Source organism: Notolepis coatsorum (genome assembly GCF_963971535.1).
Source record: "Notolepis coatsorum genome assembly, chromosome: 4".
Taxonomy (NCBI): domain Eukaryota; kingdom Metazoa; phylum Chordata; class Actinopteri; order Aulopiformes; family Paralepididae; genus Notolepis; species Notolepis coatsorum.
Genome location: NC_140168.1, coordinates 118,052,720 through 118,071,489, shown reverse-complemented (window position 1 = coordinate 118,071,489; position 18,770 = coordinate 118,052,720). Strand labels below are relative to the sequence as shown.

Here is an 18,770-nt window from a genome sequence, read left to right as displayed (position 1 = left end):
GGTAATAAATTACGCATTTCTTTATTTCAGTTGTAAAAAAAAAATCAAAACTTTTCAATTTCAACACCGTTATTTATTCAGAACATTTAGTTATTAACACGCCACACAAAATAAATTGCATGATTATGTTTATTATGTATCGTGTATTATTATGTATCATGACTCTAGTATGCTGATGATATGGTATCATGACTAGTATGGTGATGATAAGGTATCATGACTCTAGTATGCTGATATAGTATCATGACTAGTATGGTGATGATAAGGTATCATGACTAGTATGCTGATATAGTATCGTGACTAGTATGCTGATGACATGGTATCGTGACTCTAGTATGCTGATGACATGGTATCGTGACTCTAGTATGCTGATGGCATGGTATCGTGACTAGTATGCTGATGACATGGTATCGTGACTAGTATGCTGATGGCATGGTATCGTGACTCTAGTATGCTGATGACATGGTATCGTGACTCTAGTATGCTGATGACATGGTATCGTGACTCTAGTATGCTGATGACATGGTATCGTGACTAGTATGCTGATGACATGGTATCGTGACTAGTATGCTGATGACATGGTATCGTGACTCTAGTATGCTGATGACATGGTATCGTGACTCTAGTATGCTGATGGCATGGTATCGTGACTAGTATGCTGATGACATGGTATCGTGACTAGTATGCTGATGGCATGGTATCGTGACTCTAGTATGCTGATGGCATGGTATCGTGACTCTAGTATGCTGATGGCATGGTATCGTGACTAGTATGCTGATGACATGGTATCGTGACTCTAGTATGCTGATGGCATGGTATCGTGACTAGTATGCTGATGGCATGGTATCGTGACTCTAGTATGCTGATGGCATGGTATCGTGACTAGTATGCTGATGGCATGGTATCGTGACTAGTATGCTGATGACATGGTATCGTGACTAGTATGCTGATGACATGGTATCGTGACTAGTATGCTGATGGCATGGTATCGTGACTCTAGTATGCTGATGGCATGGTATCGTGACTCTAGTATGCTGATGATATGGTATCATGACTCTAGTATGCTGATATAGTATCGTGACTAGTATGCTGATGACATAGTATCGTGACTAGTATGCTGATGACATGGTATCGTGACTAGTATGCTGATGACATGGTATCGTGACTAGTATGCTGATGACATGGTATCGTGACTAGTATGCTGATGGCATGGTATCGTGACTAGTATGCTGATGACATGGTATCGTGACTAGTATGCTGATGACATGGTATCGTGACTAGTATGCTGATGACATGGTATCGTGACTAGTATGCTGATGACATGGTATCGTGACTAGTATGCTGATGGCATGGTATCGTGACTAGTATGCTGATGACATGGTATCGTGACTCTAGTATGCTGATGGCATGGTATCGTGACTCTAGTATGCTGATGACATGGTATCATGACTCTAGTATGCTGATATAGTATCGTGACTCTAGTATGCTGATGGCATGGTATCGTGACTAGTATGCTGATGACATGGTATCGTGACTAGTATGCTGATGGCATGGTATGGTCTCTCACCTCTCGCTTCTTGGCCTCGTTCTTGCTGTACTTGGGGAACAGGTAGGAGAAGATGTTGCCACAGCAACAGGCCACGTGGACCAGAGGTCCCTCCTTCCCCAGGCTGAGGCCCGACGCCACCGCCAGCACCAGGGTGATGGTCTTTATCAACAGGGTCCACTTCCCCAAGTAGCCGCGGATGATGAAACCACTGAGGATGGTCTTGATCTGGGGAGGTGGAGGGAGGTTGTGTTGTAACTTTGTGGTTCTGTGGATATTCTAAAGTTTATGAAATGAAATGGGTCAGAATTAGAATGAACAAACTAATCATGGAATCGCTTGCAACTTGCAATCGAGTTCCCTCGTCTCTCTTGGATGTCCACTGCAGTGTCCACCTGTAGTTGTTTAGCTTGATTCTGTTATTAAACGATGGTGCTACTACTGTATTTATATTTTTTAACTGTTTATTAGTCATTTCTTTTAACATTTGTGTATGCGTTTAGATTTGTTGATGCCATCATGTAACTATGAGCCATGTTTACACGCGAGTTTAGATCAAGTACAAAATACATTAAAAAATAAATCTGGATTTGGGAGAACTGTACATGTATATTTGTGTGCATGTGTGTGTGTGTGTAGTATATCAAATTGTCAGATATGTGTATAATAACTGTGAAACAGAGAAGGGTAAAAGAGTCAAGCTTGGCTAAAATTCACCAGTCATCCCAAAATCTCCACAACCGCCCCTTTCTCTTTCTTGTTGTCAAGGCAACGAAAAGCAATACTGCAAAGTCTCAGAGGATTCACCTCAACATGTCTTCTTCACAGTCCGACGGGGGTTCAACCACCCGTCAAGCCCCACAAACCTGCATGATCATCTGAAGCATGAACAGAAAATGTTCCCAAACAGCGACTAAAACCATTTACGTTTGGTCTGCATTGGAAACACCAGCGTCTACAATTTGTTAAGACAGATAGACGGATAGAACACATCAATATCTGGCTAAACTGCACTGCAACGCTAAGCTACGGTACCTCTCATCCACTCTGTCTGGACTGCCATCAAGAATGATAACTGAGAGAGAGACACAGAGGGAGAGGGAGAGATAAAGGAAAGAAACAGAGAGAGAGAGAGAGAGAGGGAGAGATAGAGGAAAGAAACACAGAGAGGGAGAAGAGAGAGAGAAAGAAAAGAGACAGATAGAGAGGGAAGAGAGACAGGGAGCGAGAGAAGAGAAAGAATAGACTGAGGGAGAGAGAGGAGAGACTGAGAGAAAAATAAGGAAGGAATAGAGATGGGGAGGGAGGGAGAGTGAGAGTGTGTGATAGAGAGAAAGAGTGTGAGAGAGGGAGAGAGAGACAGAGCGTGTGAGAGAGACAGGGAGAGAGAGTGAGAGAAAGAGTGAGAGAAAGAGTGTGAGAGAAAGAGTGTGAGAGAGAGACAGGGGGAGAGGAGAGAGAGAGAGAGAGAGAGAGAGAGAGAGAGAGAGAGAGAGAGAGAGAGAGAGAGAGAGGAAAGAAACAGAGAGAGAGGAGAGAGAAAGAACTAAAAGAGACAGAGAGGGAAGAGAGACAGAAGAGACTGAGGGAGGGAGGAAGGGAGAGGAGAAAAATAAGGAAGGAATAGACGGAGAGGGAGGGAGAGAGTGTGAGAGAGAGAGAGAGAGAGAGAGTGAGAGAGGCAGAGAGTGTGAGACAGAGAGCAGAGAGAGACAGAGTGTGAGAGAGAAAGAGCGTGTGAGAGAGAGAGAATGTGAGAGAGAGAGTGAGTGAGAGAGAGAGAAAGCTGAGACAGAGAGAGAGGCAGAGGAGACAGAGAGAGAGAGACAGAGAGACAGACAGAGAGAGGAGTATTTACAGTTCAGCCAACTCACTAGTTGGATAAGAACATTAACTTAAATGAACCTGTTCCACCCGTGGAATATTTTCGCCTAAAATATATACCTAGGTAAATGGAATATTGCTCCACTTCTACAAGGTCCATTTGCATATTCTTGGTATCTAGGGACATCTATGGACCTCAGGGAATGTATTCACAGTGTCAGAAATATTGTGTCCATTACTAGGCTTGCTTAAATTGTGATGAAACAAAGGAGAATATGAATTATGATTTTTCTTTGCATCTTTGACAGTGAATAACACCATGATAATAATGACCAAACTTAAACTGCCACTGATCTCACTCAGTACCCTCTTGAAATCATGTGTAAAAAAGAAATTGAAGGAAATTAATAAAGGGAAGATGATTAAACCGAAGGTTCTGTAGATACAGTACTGAATTCTCCCATCCGGACCAATGCAATTTGAAATATTATTATAGAATATAGAATGATGCTTATAAATTACCTTATTATAGCCAATTCGCACATTTATATATATATACATATATTATCTTTCAAATGCCCGAGTTCAATTTGGATTTAGTATCACCAGGCGTGGATATATATATATATACTGTAATTTACTGTACCTTTTTATTTTCACCACAGTGCAACCATTTTGAAACTAATTTCAGATCTAATTGTTGCTACATGCTAACAATAGGGAGGAGAAACTAAGTGCGTTTCAATATTTGTGAAAAACGTTACCTTTTGTGGCTTATTATCCTGAATAATAACAGTTATTGATATAATTCATTCAGAACGCTGAACTTTTAACCCCCATAGAAAATGCCAGGAAGTGTAGTTCGGAAAAATTCCAACGCTGATCCACAGCTATGCATGCCCTCGACAAAAGGCTGAAAAAAAAACTACAATTCCCATGGTTCAACATTTCCAAAATGGTCGCCGTCTTGCAATAGACTTCAGCAAATCGAGAAGTTAAAACTATCTAATGTCACTTTTAACCTATTGCTAAACAAACGTATTGATGATAATATACATTCTAAATGCTTTTGTGACATGTTAGTGATGTTAATACTTGAATAAGTTTGATTTTAAAATCGCAATTTTTTTTGCAACACTCTGAAAAATATTGATTTATGACCAGATGCCATTTTGGGGTCGGTACCGACCCCGTCGGGTGGAACAGGTTAAATGAAAATGGGCTTTTTTATCTCGACCTGCAGCCAGGGATCTGTTTAAGATGCAGATCCAGCCAAGTGAAAAGTAACTTGTGACCCAACACGAACCTAAACTAACGTTACAACTAACCTAAAGTTAGTTTAGGTTCGTGTTAACGTTAGATAATGTACAAAATAAACGTTTTCCGCTGCTATAAACGTCGCAATTTTATTTTGAAAACCCCAGAAAGGAAGTCATTATATTTGCTTTACACATCCTGTTCTGCATTAGCTCCGGTTAGCTCCGAGCGTCCAATAGTTAGTAGTTAGTAGTATATTATCAATACCAGCCATTGGATTACTGTTTTTTAAATTGGGGAGGCTTTTAATCGTCAAGGTAAGAGGATTTTAAGTCATGGTATCCATAAACTTCAATCGGTTCAGATCCTTTGAAGGAATGAGAATATCAACAAACCTGTAGGGAACGTCAGGGTACTGTCCTGCCTCACTTCCAGTGATGAAGCTAAGCTATGCTAACGGAGCGTCTGTTCCCAAAGCTAAATGCACGCACAGAGACAAAAAAGGTATGTATCTTCTTGTCTAACTCCAGGGAAGATGTTAAATAAGCTAATTTCCCAAAATGTTGGAGTTATCCTTTAACAGGCAGCGTGTGCATAGAAGGTTCTGTTAACAGGCGAGTGCATAGAAGGTTCTGTTAACACAGGCGAGTGCATAGAAGGTTCTGTTAACAGGCAGCGTGTGCATAGAAGGTTCTGTTAACAGGCGAGTGCATAGAAGGTTCTGTTAACACAGGCGAGTGCATAGAAGGTTCTGTTAACAGGCAGCGTGTGCATAGAAGGTTCTGTCAATCCAGAACTAGCAATCCTCAGTAGAGCTGAAACTATTCCTTGAGTAACTCGATTACAAAGATATAATCGAAAGAAATTAAATAATAGAGGATAGGAATGTGTCTGAGAGAGGATAGGAGTGGGTCTGAGAGAGGATAGGAGTGGGTCTGAGAGAGGATAGGAGTGGGTCTGAGAGAGGATAGGAGTGGGTCTGAGAGAGGATAGGAGTGGGTCTGAGAGAGGATAGGAGTGGGTCTGAGAGAGGATAGGAGTGGGTCTGAGAGAGGATAGGAGTGGGTCTGAGAGAGGATAGGAGTGGGTCTGAGAGAGGATAGGAGTGGGTCTGAGAGAGGATAGGAGTGGGTCTGAGAGAGGATAGGAGTGGGTCTGAGAGAGGATAGGAGTGGGTCTGAGAGAGGATAGGAGTGGGTCTGAGATGGCCAGAGGACACACTGTGGCAGTACCTGAAATCACATCATCTACTGCTGTTGGACGTTTGGCTTGTACTGAAGGTGCTCCGATACAGACCCCCGGTACCAGCGATACAGACCCCCGGTACCAGCGATACAGACCCCCGGTACCAGCGATACAGACCCCCGGTACCAGCGATATCAAACCCCGGTACCAGCGATATCAAACCCCGGTACCAGCGATACAGACCCCCGGTACCAGCGATACAGACCCCCCGGTACCAGCGATATCAAACCCCGGTACCAGCGATATCAAACCCCGGTACCAGGCTAAAAATACTTGTAGTACTTGATTTCAACAGGCTATAGTGAAATACTCAATATCAAGCCACGTACTCATTCTGGTATTCTGTACAGGCGAGTACTCAAAATAAAATACTCTGTATTTTACGACCCTCTTTGCACCGCCCCTGTGCCTCAAATAGATCCACTATCAGCTCTATCTTTAATCTTTCAAAATGTTCAGTTGCTATTAGGGATGCTCGATATTGGCTTTTTTACCGATACCGATATTGTCCAACTCTTAATTTCCGATACCGATATTAACCGATATCAACAGATACCGATATATGCGCAGGGTTTCCCGCCCCAAAAAATGGAATAATTTCAGGTAATTAACTAACCCTAACATTATGCATACTTTTGACAATAAATAAAATCAGAATTTGTTCTTACTTGCTTGCCTGGGTAAATAAAGGTTATAAAAATGTAAAAAAAAAATAAAAATGAACAGATACTTTCCGATATCACATTTTAATGCCAATATCGGCCAATAATATCGGTAGGCCGATAATATCGGACATCCCTAGTTGCTATCGCTATCAGCTCTATCTTTAATTTTTCAAAATGTTCAGTTGCTATTGCATGCACTCATCTGTGTTTCACCACACACATGAGTGCATGCTTACCAACTGTCAGTCTGCAACACTACTATCACCAAGATCTAAGAAGGGAGATCCCCCCTTGAATGGCCCTTCTAAGGTTTCTCTCCTCCACATTGCCTGTGGTGAATTTTTTCCTATTGTTAGTGTTGTGAAGGATCAGATTAAACCGAATATATATATTTATTTATATATATATATTTACATAGTATTTGTATATCGTTTGATATCCCCTGTATATTCCTTGTACAATATGCACTGAATATCCCTTTAGTCTACTAAACAGCCCATAATAGTTTCATTCTACCATTGGACGAGAACCTGGCGCCAGCAGCCATACCCCTAGGTTCAAGTTCAATCGTGCCGCCCAACATGTCGTGGCAAGCCCGGTTCCGCGTATGAATACGTCTGGCGAAATACGAATGGTACTATTTGTTCACAGCGCATATATATATGGCGCAAGTAAAGTAGAACTTTCTTTTAGTCCAGTTCTTTACCCTCCAACCGAGTAACAGACGCGAAGCCTCACCCACGACGCACGTGTGGTGCAGTAAGGCCTACTTGGCCTCAGAATAGGCATTGAGATATCGTGTGGATTAATAGTTGAATTGTCATAGTTTGGCACTATACCGTCGAGTTGGACGTATTCTATTAAGCTAATAATAGTCTATTTATGTATGGTGCATCGTTCGGTTAGAGTTATAAAGTTATCAGTACCCCCATCGTTCCTGACGTTATCTGGAGTCTTAACCAGGCTGGGCAGACCACTAGTGGTGCTTGCATCCGAGGAGCTCCGGGCCAGGGCGACTGGACCTGTATATTGGATTACTCTACCCGGACGACGGCGAGCCTTCCACGGCTTGGATTATGCTTTGGGTGCTTTGATTATTCCATGGATAACGGCCAACACTGCGGAGTGTTGGAACTACCCCCCGGAGAGGAGCAAGGTGAGACGGCGCTCTACACCAGTGAGGTCGCCTCACGTCTCTCCGTTGTGGACCGGCAGCTACCGTCCACCAGAGGGTCCAGCTGTATTCGTCTGCGGACCGAGGTTCTGTGGGCACCGTGTTCAAGACTTTGAATTCTCCCAAGAAATCGTCGGCCAGATGGGATACCGCAAGCGGCTTCTCTAACCCCCCCCTCCTACTGTCTTACAACCAGCGGGACCCCCCCCCCCCTTTAGTGTATCCAGCTATAATCATTTAAGTACCATCGCTATAGTTTCCTAAAGAACCGGGTTGTATACTTACTCCCTGCGTAACCAGAGATTGGACATTCAATGTTGATTTACCTACGAATACTCATTTGCCATACAAGTGCATTTCAAATCATAAGTGTAAACAAGTGAACGTTGTATATACCTTTTGCTATATTAAATATTCGATTTGTACATTTGTGTGGACTTCGTTTCATCAGGTGGGAAAGTGTTCATCATATTTATATCATGTACTGGATGGCCAGAAGTTAAAGTACAAGAGGTAGTGGTTTAATAATACCATACTTAACAATACAGTCAGGGAATTGTACCCCTCAGTTACAATTGGTCCTTCGAGCCGGATGGTAACTAGTGTAATATTAATATAGTGTTATTAATATTAAAATGGCCTATGATGAACACTCCACGAAACGGTCCTCCTAACCTAGAACGCCCGCGGCGCAGACGACAGACACCTCAGTACTTAGAGGATTACACTGTCAGTCAACTACCTAGCCTTCGACAAACGGTAGACGCGGTAAAAGTAGAAAGTAAAATTATGTCTGACCTTAACGAGCAGGTTTCCCCGACCACAGAGGCCCTAGTAGGTCCTAATGTAACTGACCAAGCTCACGGTGGGGACCAGGAGGGAGCTGACATGCCTTTACCCCCCGCCACTACCGAAGAAGTAGTCCCCGACCAGCCCCGGGAGGAAGACAACCCTACAGAGAGAGAACTCTGCACGGAAGAAGAGGAGGAGAGCGCCGAGGAAATAGAGCTCCAGGACTCCCCAACGAGTACACCCAGGAGCGGCTCACCCAGGAGCGGCTCACCTCCACAACCGCCTTCCCCCAGCGAAGCGGAGAGGATGCTACAACAGGCGTTCCTCGTCAGCCTGACAGCCTCTACCGAACGCGATCAACTTCAAGCACAGACGCTTAGCGAGCGCGAACATTTTACTATTGAAAGAGAACGCCTCCAAGCGCAGCAACGGAGCGAAGAAGAGCGCACACGCCTGGAGATGAGACGCCTTCAGACGGAAGAGAATATGGCAAGAGACCGGGCCGACGCCCAGCGCGCCGCTGCCGGTGCCCAAAGAGAAGCAGATCTCACCAAGTGCGAAGTCGAGCGCGACAAGTTACAAGCGCAGCTAATGGAGCAGCTGATCCGCAAGGCAACACCCTCTCCCTCCGCCAGGGGTTCAAGGAACTCGTCGAGACAACAGTCAAGGGCAGCGTCTCCTCACCGAGCAAGCGACCCTGAACTTGACCAACAGACCGAGCCTATACCCCCCGCAGACCCCCTTCCCAGACCGGTCCAAGCGAGACCCAGCTACAAGGAAGGAGCGGCATACACTGCGGAGAAGCTAAATAAACGATTACAGGATCTGGAAGACCTGATAGAGGAAGAAGAGGGAGAGGAGGAGAACCAAACCCGACGACAGCACAGTACTCCACCGGACCAGGAGGTCCAGTACAGCCCAGGCTATACCCCCGCGGCGCTGCGCTACAGACCCCCGACTCTATTCACGGGTGAGCACGACGCACGACCAGCCCCGAGGAATAGCACCTGGACCAGCGGGCCATGGTACCCTGTCGGTACCAGCCCACAGAAAGGCGCAAGAGGGGACTCGCCTAGGAGGTCTCTCCCCCAACGCTCGCCGATGTATGAGCCATCCACGGCGTCATACATTGCCACGCCGTCGTTTCCAGACTTCGCCTATGAGAGTCGAGCACAGTACACGGAGCTCCGGATGTGCTTAGAGACAATGATGGTGGATGTCGCTGATGAACGCCACAAGTATGCAATATTACTGAAGCACCTGAAAGTACCGCGAGCGCACAATATAGCGCTGGCCTATGCTACCTCTTCGACCCCATACACAGCGGCCCTAGCCGCGCTGGACCAGAGATATGGACGTATATGGGATTACGTAATCCAAGAGATAAGGCATATTGATCGCCTACCCCCAGCAACAGACAATCGCTCATTAGACGACCTGTCAATCAAAGTGCAGTCCCTGGTAGGGATGCTGGGAGCGCAACGGGAAAAGGGCATGCATGAGCTATACGCCAACTCTAACCTCGAGAGGATTTTGGAGAAGCTGCCACCCGCAAATCAAGAGCGCTCTAGGCGGCAGAGAGACTACCGGGATCCCAACGGCCCCGAACCATCCCTCCTTGATCTAGCCGACTTCCTGGCGAGAGAAGTCAGCAGCTTACGACTGGATACATTCGGGCGGAGCACACCAAGCTCCAGAGAGGGACCCAGGAGAATAAATGATGGAAGAAGATCGGTGACTGTCATGCACCAATCAGAGTCAGTACCGAGCAGTAAGAGCCACAGTACCCCCTCGAGAAAAGAGAAGTGGAAGATAGTGTGTCCCTACTGTGAGAAAGAACACTGGCTGTCACAATGTGACCTGTTCACAAAGATGAATGCAGAAGAAGTGAGTCAATGGATAAAGTCCAACAGGCGCTGTTACCGATGTGCGCGACCACACATGGCAGCCGAATGCCGCCTAAAGAAAAGGTGCAGTCGGTGCGATGGAGCCCATCTAGATATACTACACGACAGTAACAGAAGACGGCCTCCACCTGCACCATCGAGCGGCACCAAGGCAAGTGTCATGTACATTGACCCCGCCAGCAGCAGCGGCGCCCAAGTGCTCTTAAAGGTAGTCCGTGTGACATTGAGCTACCAAGATAAAGTCATGGACACTTACGCCGTCCTTGATGACGGGTCAGAGAAGACCCTTCTGCTCGCGTCCGCTGCGGCCCAGCTGGGACTGCGGGGGAGCAAGAACGAAATGACGATTCGGACAATAAGAAGAGATTTAAAGACGATAAAGGGCGAGAATGTCTCCTTCACTATCGCAGCAAACGGGCAGCCAGAGCGACGGTATAAGATTACAAATGCTTTCACCAGCCAAGAAATAGGACTATCGCAGTACACCTACCCTATCGCCAAGTTGATGGATAAATATGTGCACCTGCGACAACTACCTATCCCGCTCATAGACGGCGCTACCCCGACCCTGCTGATAGGCTCCGACCATGCAGAACTCATAGTCCCGATTGACCGGGTCCATACAGGACCCCGAGGCTGTCCTGCAGCAGTCGAGACCCGCCTAGGGTGGACCCTACAAGGCCCCCTCGCTAAATCTCTCAACCGAACAGCAGCCACTAGCTGCCTCCACTCCAGAACGACAGAAGAAGACACCACTCTCCTGCAGCATGTCGAGAGGCTATGGACACTAGAGACAATGCCCTTTAAGAACGAAAAGAAAGATATTCGTTCTAAAGAAGACATTTACGCCATCAACCTACTCGAGCAGGGGACAAAGAGAGTCACAGTCGGCGGAGTGATGAGATACGCAACTCCACTCCTGAGGCGAGAGGGAATGCCCACCTTTCACGCAAAGAAAGACGCCACGGAGCGCTATCTATTGAACACGGAGCGGCGCCTAGCCAAAGACCCCGCTCAAGAGCGTGTGTACCGCGCTGAGATTGAGAAGCTAATCACAGCGGGACACGTGACAAAGATTGACATTAAAGAGGCCGATCAGACGACCGAATCATGGTACGTGCCGCATCACAAGGTCCACCACAACGGCAAGGATCGCATTGTGTTTAACTGCAGCTACCAGATCGGATCCCAAAATCTGAATAAAGAGCTCTTGCCCGGCCCCACACTCGGCCCCTCCCTACTAGGCGTGCTACTGCGCTTCCGCCAGGACAAGGTGGCTATCAGCGGGGATATCAAAGGGATGTTCCTGCAGGTGAGACTAGTAGAGGAGGACAAGCCCCTGCTGCGGTTCCTATGGAGAGAGAGGATCGGAGATGAGAACCCAACCATCTACCAGTGGGAAGTACTCCCCTTCGGAACCACATGCAGCCCGTGCTGTGCTACATTTGCACTACAGAAACACGTCGCAGAGGACCCAACAGCAGATGAAGAGGTCCGACACAGTGTGAAGAACAGTTTCTACGTGGACAACTGTTTACAAAGCGTTTCGACTCAAGAAGAAGCCGAGGCTCTCCTAATCAAGCTACGCGCCTCCCTGATCAAAGGCGGCTTTGATCTCAGGCAGTGGGCCAGCAGTGACCCGCACGTATTGCGCAGCCTCTCCCCCGCGGACAAGGCTGCCAGCAGCGAGACCTGGATGGCGACCATCCCAGGAGAAGCCCAAGAAATGACACTAGGACTAGTCTGGCGCTTCAAAACAGACTCGCTCCACTATAGACACAAACCCTTGACTCCAGAGCAGGGAAGGTCGACGGCGATACCGACCACCAGACGGAGTGTGTACAGAACACTCGCCAGACAATATGACCCGTTGGGATGTATTCTACCTTACACCACCAGGGCAAAGATGATTGTACGAGCACTATGGGACAAGGACCAGGGCTGGGACGACCCAATACCTGCACACCTTGCCTCAACATGGAGAGAGTGGGAGACGGAACTCCGCTCACTCCCAGGCGTCAACATACGCCGCAGCTACTTCCCATCCACAGTGAGGCCAGAGACATGCAAGATTGATCTACACGTCTTCAGCGACGCCTCCGAAGTAGCCTATGGATCGGTGGCCTACTTGTGTGCCCAAGAGAAGGGAGGAAAGATACACACTGCTTTCATCCTGGCCCGCTCAAGAATAGCCCCACGAAAGCAACAATCTATCCCGCGTCTAGAGCTCTGCGCAGCCCTAGCAGGAGCGCATCTAGCCACGTTAATCCAACGTGAACTCACCATTCCGGTGCACAGAACAATCTTGTGGTCAGATTCCACGACAGTACTCACATGGATCAAGTCTGATTCATGCAGATACAAAGTCTTCGTGGGAGTCAGAGTCACCGAGATTCAAGAGTTAACAGAAGCAGCGAGCTGGCGGTATGTGGACACCAAACACAACCCAGCTGACGTCATCACCCGGGGAATGTCTCTGGATGACCTCACCCGTCGCAACATCTACAGTGACGGACCAGAATTCCTCAAGCTCCCGGAAGGAGAGTGGCCTACGCCCACCCCACGGGAAGCAAGTAACGAGGAGGCCGAGAACAAGAAACCTATGTTCTGTGGACTGAGCACAGTCGCCTCCACAGACCCCAACATAGATGACTGCATTACCCTAGAGTGCGCAGCAGAGGACATTCCTGTGGCACCACCCAGAGATTCAGTCCACCACTGACATGTCAGCAGCTGACTACGAAGAAGCAGAACTTCTTCTACTACAACGAGCCCAGAGAGACTCGTTCCCCGATGAGCTAGACTGTCTACAGGGAGGAAAGCCCGTCCCATCAGACAGCAGACTGCTCCACCTGGCACCCGAGAGTGACGCCCATAATCTCATCAGAGTGGGTGGTCGCCTGCGGAGAGCCCCCGATCTACCGAATGACATTAAGTACCCGATAGTCTTGAACAGCCGACACAAGGTCACAGAGCTGATCATAAAGAAATACGACGAGGATGTACACCACGCAGGAGCAGAGAGAGTCTTCGCGGAGATCAGACGTCGCTATTGGATACTTCAAGGACGAGAAGCGGTGCGACGCTTCCAGCGAACCTGTCTAGACTGCCGAAAGTGGCGCGCGCAGCCCAGCATAACACGGATGGCTGACATACCTCCCTGTCGCCTCCGACTCGGCGACAAGCCATTCCACTCCACAGGCATGGACTGTTTTGGCCCGTGGTATATAAAGAGAGGAAGAGGAACCGAGAAGCGGTGGGGTATTGTATTCAAATGCATGACCACCAGAGCGATACATATCGAGCTCCTTCCGACCATGAGCACAGACTCATTCCTTATGGCCTTCCGAAGATTCACATCACGGAAAGGAAAACCGTCTACATTGTTGTCTGATCACGGGACAAACTTCAAAGGCGGAGAAAGAGAGCTGAGAGAGAGCTTCCAAGCTATGGGCCCAGAACTTAAGACCCACCTCGCTCCATCCCAGATTGACTTCCAGTTTAATCCCCCGAACGCACCCCACTTCGGTGGAACCTGGGAACGAGAAGTACGTTCTATAAAGACAGCCCTGTACGCCGTGCTTGGGGCCCAGACTGTGGCAGAGGAAGTCCTAATGACAGTCCTCACGGAGATCGAGGGAGTACTGAACTCAAAGCCCCTCGGTTACGTCTCCAGTGATGTAGCAGATGTCGACCCAGTCACCCCCAACACACTCTTAATGGGGCGGCTGGACCCCGCGCTACCCCAGACAATGTACAGGCCTGAAGAAGCGAACGGCCGAAGAATGTGGAGGTACAGTCAAGTACTAGCTGACAAGTTTTGGAGCAGCTTCCTACTCCACTACCTACCGTCTCTACAGACCCGCCAGAAGTGGGTAAAAGAGAGAGACAATTTGACAGAAGGAACAGTCGTCATGATTATCGACCAGTCACTACCCAGAGCTATGTGGCCGGCTGGCCGCGTAAGCAAAGTGATCACCGGTGCCGATGGCAAGGTCCGAGCAGCTGAAGTACTCGTCCAAGGGCGCACTTACACACGACCCGTGGCGAGGCTAATAGAACTGCCCCGACTCCCAGACACTATCGATGATGACCATGACCCCATGACTTTGTGAGTTGACTGACCCTTACAGCGGACCTTGAGTGGTAGACAGTGCGGTTAATCTGTCTCTGCTTAGCTAATTAGGTGGGACTAATTAGGGGGCGGCTGTGAAGGATCAGATTAAACCGAATATATATATTTATTTATATATATATATTTAAATAGTATTTGTATATCGTTTGATATCCCCTGTATATTCCTTGTACAATATGCACTGAATATCCCTTTAGTCTACTAAACAGCCCATAATAGTTTCATTCTACCATTGGACGAGAACCTGGCGCCAGCAGCCATACCCCTAGGTTCAAGTTCAATCGTGCCGCCCAACATGTCGTGGCAAGCCCGGTTCCGCGTAGGAATACGTCTGGCGAAATACGAATGGTACTATTTGTTCACAGCGCATATATATATGGCGCAAGTAAAGTAGAACTTTCTTTTAGTCCAGTTCTTTACCCTCCAACCGAGTAACAGACGCGAAGCCTCACCCACGACGCACGTGTGGTGCAGTAAGGCCTACTTGGCCTCAGAATAGGCATTGAGATATCGTGTGGATTAATAGTTGAATTGTCATAGTTTGGCACTATACCGTCGAGTTGGACGTATTCTATTAAGCTAATAATAGTCTATTTATGTATGGTGCATCGTTCGGTTAGAGTTATAAAGTTATCAGTACCCCCATCGTTCCTGACGTTATCTGGAGTCTTAACCAGGCTGGGCAGACCACTAGTGGTGCTTGCATCCGAGGAGCTCCGGGCCAGGGCGACTGGACCTGTATATTGGATTACTCTACCCGGACGACGGCGAGCCTTCCACGGCTTGGATTATGCTTTGGGTGCTTTGATTATTCCATGGATAACGGCCAACACTGCAGAGTGTTGGAACTACCCCCCGGAGAGGAGCAAGGTGAGACGGCGCTCTACACCAGTGAGGTCGCCTCACGTCTCTCCGTTGTGGACCGGCAGCTACCGTCCACCAGAGGGTCCAGCTGTATTCGTCTGCGGACCGAGGTTCTGTGGGCACCGTGTTCAAGACTTTGAATTCTCCCAAGACATCGTCGGCCAGATGGGATACCGCCAGCGGCTTCTCTAACCCCCCCCTCCTACTGTCTTACAACCAGCGGGACCCCCCCCCCCCCTTTAGTGTATCCAGCTATAATCATTTAAGTACCATCGCTATAGTTTCCTAAAGAACCGGGTTGTATACTTACTCCCTGCGTAACCAGAGATTGGACATTCAATGTTGATTTACCTACGAATACTCATTTGCCATACAAGTGCATTTCAAATCATAAGTGTAAACAAGTGAACGTTGTATATACCTTTTGCTATATTAAATATTCGATTTGTACATTTGTGTGGACTTCGTTTCATCATGTGGGAAAGTGTTCATCATATTTATATCATGTACTGGATGGCCAGAAGTTAAAGTACAAGAGGTAGTGGTTTAATAATACCATACTTAACAATACAGTCAGGGAATTGTACCCCTCAGTTACAGTTAGGTTTTAGTGCGTTTTTTTCTTACCTTCGCGTGGGGTATGTCTGGGAGTGTTTGCATTCATTCATTTATTTTAAATTTGTTGGACCTTATGGTGTTCTTGTTTTGTTCTTGACTTATTGTTATGTTTCTTCTTGACTTGTTTAAAGAAGACGTGTCCGGCCCATGGGGACATTAACGTGTGTTGTCGGGCCTTACAAATAAATTTGATTTGATTTGGAAATGTGTGAAGAATGATTATACTGTCTTTAATGTTACACATTTAGGTTGACGTATCATATTTCATAATATTCTGTTTCAGATAGTGTTCTGGAAGGAGCCTTTTAACATGTAAGGTCATCTAGGAGACCAAGGAGATGTGGGAAGAAGTGGGAGGGGATTATTATTGAGTAATCTCTTGTCTTGTGATATTACTATTGTGTAATGTTCCTTCTGACGGGGTTCAGATCATGTGATGGTTTTGTTTTGATCCAACTATAAGAAGAGACTCATCAGAACTTTCACTCTGCAGACTGAAGTGTCTCCACAACTTTGTGAATCCAATAAATCTGTTAACAAGATCTCCCAGGTCTCCATTTCCATTCGGTTGGATTAGAATATCCTTCTACAACTCCTACTTGTGCCTGGTCAGCAAAAAGTGCTGTAGTATGTATATTTTGTCTCCCACCCACCCACCCCCTCCTAATGTACAGTCTCCTCCCCATCATATGTATATATTCTCTGTTAGGATCTATGGGTAACAGTACTGTATATTTGCATATCGTATATGTCACAAATGTAACAGTACTATATACCTGTATGTCATGTATGTTCCTATGCCATAAATGTCATGATGTCATGTATGTTGTGTATGTCATAAATGTCACTATGAATTGAAAATGGGGGACCCTGATGTAAACAAGACAAACGTTTTTCTCTGGTCTGCATCCCCTTAACAATTGTGTGTATTGAGCCGTGCTGTATTGTACCCATTCTGCAATCTGTTAAATAAAGTTTTCATTCATTCATTCATTGTAGCGAGGCCCTTCAACTGGCAAAACCACCGTCCCTGAACCACGTGTCCGTGTTCCCAGATACCCCACCTGGGTACCTGACAACCCCACCTGGGTACCTGGCAACCCAGCAACCTGGTCTCCAAGTGGGAATCAAACCCAGGACCACCCCTGTAGGTCTTATATAACAAGAGGTGCAAATCCAGAGCCTGCAGTATAATGAAAGACCCTCACCACCCCAACAACAGCCTGTTCAAGCTGCTGCGGTCAGGCAAACGCCTGTGAACACCAGCAACTAGGACAGAGAGACTTCGGCTCAGCTTCTTCCCCCAGGCCATAAGAGTCTTGAACACTGAACTCTCCACACACAAGCACACATGAGCACACACACAACACACACACTGTATACGCTCACACACTAGCAGTCACTTTAGCATGAACACACACACACACACACACATGCTGCACACGCTCACACTCATGGTCATTGGTCACTTTACACAATGAAAGGTCACTTTAAAATCAAGAACGGGAGTGGTTCTTGTATAGTAAACAGATGGATAGCAAGCTAGCATAAGGACACATAGTATAACTGTAGACTGTATAGTATAGCATTGTATAGTAGTGTACATAAGACCCAGTGCCTCATCCGTAGCTAACAGTGTATTGCACTATCGCAGGACCTTAGCATGTCTTACCATGCTTTTTGTAAACTTCATGTACATACCCGTTATGTCTTATTCTTATTACTGTATTATTGCACAAATGTCTTATTCTCATCCTATTGGATTCTTATTATTGTATTATTGCACAATCGTTGCGGGCAAGACCCCCCGCATTTCACTGTATGCTTGTATGCCGTGACAAATAAAACTCTTGACTAGACTTGACTTGGACCTTCTTGCTGTGAGGTGACGGTGTTAACCAGTGCACCACCGTGCCGCTCTCTCCTCTCTCTACATTCTTTCTCTCTTTCCTCCATCTCTCTCACTGTTCATCTAACCACTATATGGGGCTAATGTAACATAAGGAATGTTATCAGTGTATTTTTAAAATAGGTTTTTCTTTCATGTATCATTTGCTTGTCATTGTAGCAGCATGCCATCATCTCACCTCAGGGATCCCCGAGCCGCAGGCGTAGGGTGCAAACACCTTGACCAGACAGACGGCCAGGAAGGCGAAGGACAGAGCCCAGTAGATGTACATGAAGTAGTTCATGATGTAGGAGCCGGGGCCCTGGGGGGGAGAAGAGGAGGAAGAGAGGGGTAGGAGGAGGAGGAGAAGAGGAGGGGGAAGAGGAGGAAAAGAAGAAGAGGAGGAAGAGGAGGGGGAAGAGGAGAAGAGGGGGGGCGGAGAGAAGAGGGGGAAGAGGAGGAAGAGGAGAAGGGGAAAACCATAGTTGTTGTTTTTTTTTATCTACTTTTTCTCCCCATTTTCTATTTTTCTCCCTTCCCCAATTTTCGTATCGTCCAATTCTACCCTCCCCTGTCTCGAACGTTGTTAGGCCACGCCTCCCACAAGCCGGCTGCAATGTGGACGAAGCCTTGCATCACGTGTCCCCTCCGGTACTCGAGGAGGCAGCCGTCGCATCTTTTCACCTGCACAGCGCAATCTCTCAGCGTCGGGGGTCTGCGTGGGAGGGACACGCCGCCCTCGCTGCTTCCTGATTATACTGCGCAGGCACACCAACCGACCTGTAGGAGTCGCTGTCCACAACGTCCGATCCCCACCCATCAGCTTCCCACCCCCTAATACTGCCAATTGTATTA

The 18,770-nt window shown here is 47.1% G+C and overlaps 1 protein-coding gene across 1 annotated transcript in view; it reads right to left on the bottom strand.

Moving 5' to 3' along the window:
* clcn3 (chloride channel 3) overlaps nt 1–18,770 on the bottom strand; it is a 170,014-nt gene that overhangs the window by 49,935 nt on the left and 101,309 nt on the right. Inside the window, 2 exon segments of the mRNA XM_084312301.1 lie at nt 1,568–1,774; nt 18,115–18,237. Coding sequence (XP_084168427.1) covers nt 1,568–1,774; nt 18,115–18,237 — 330 coding nt within the window.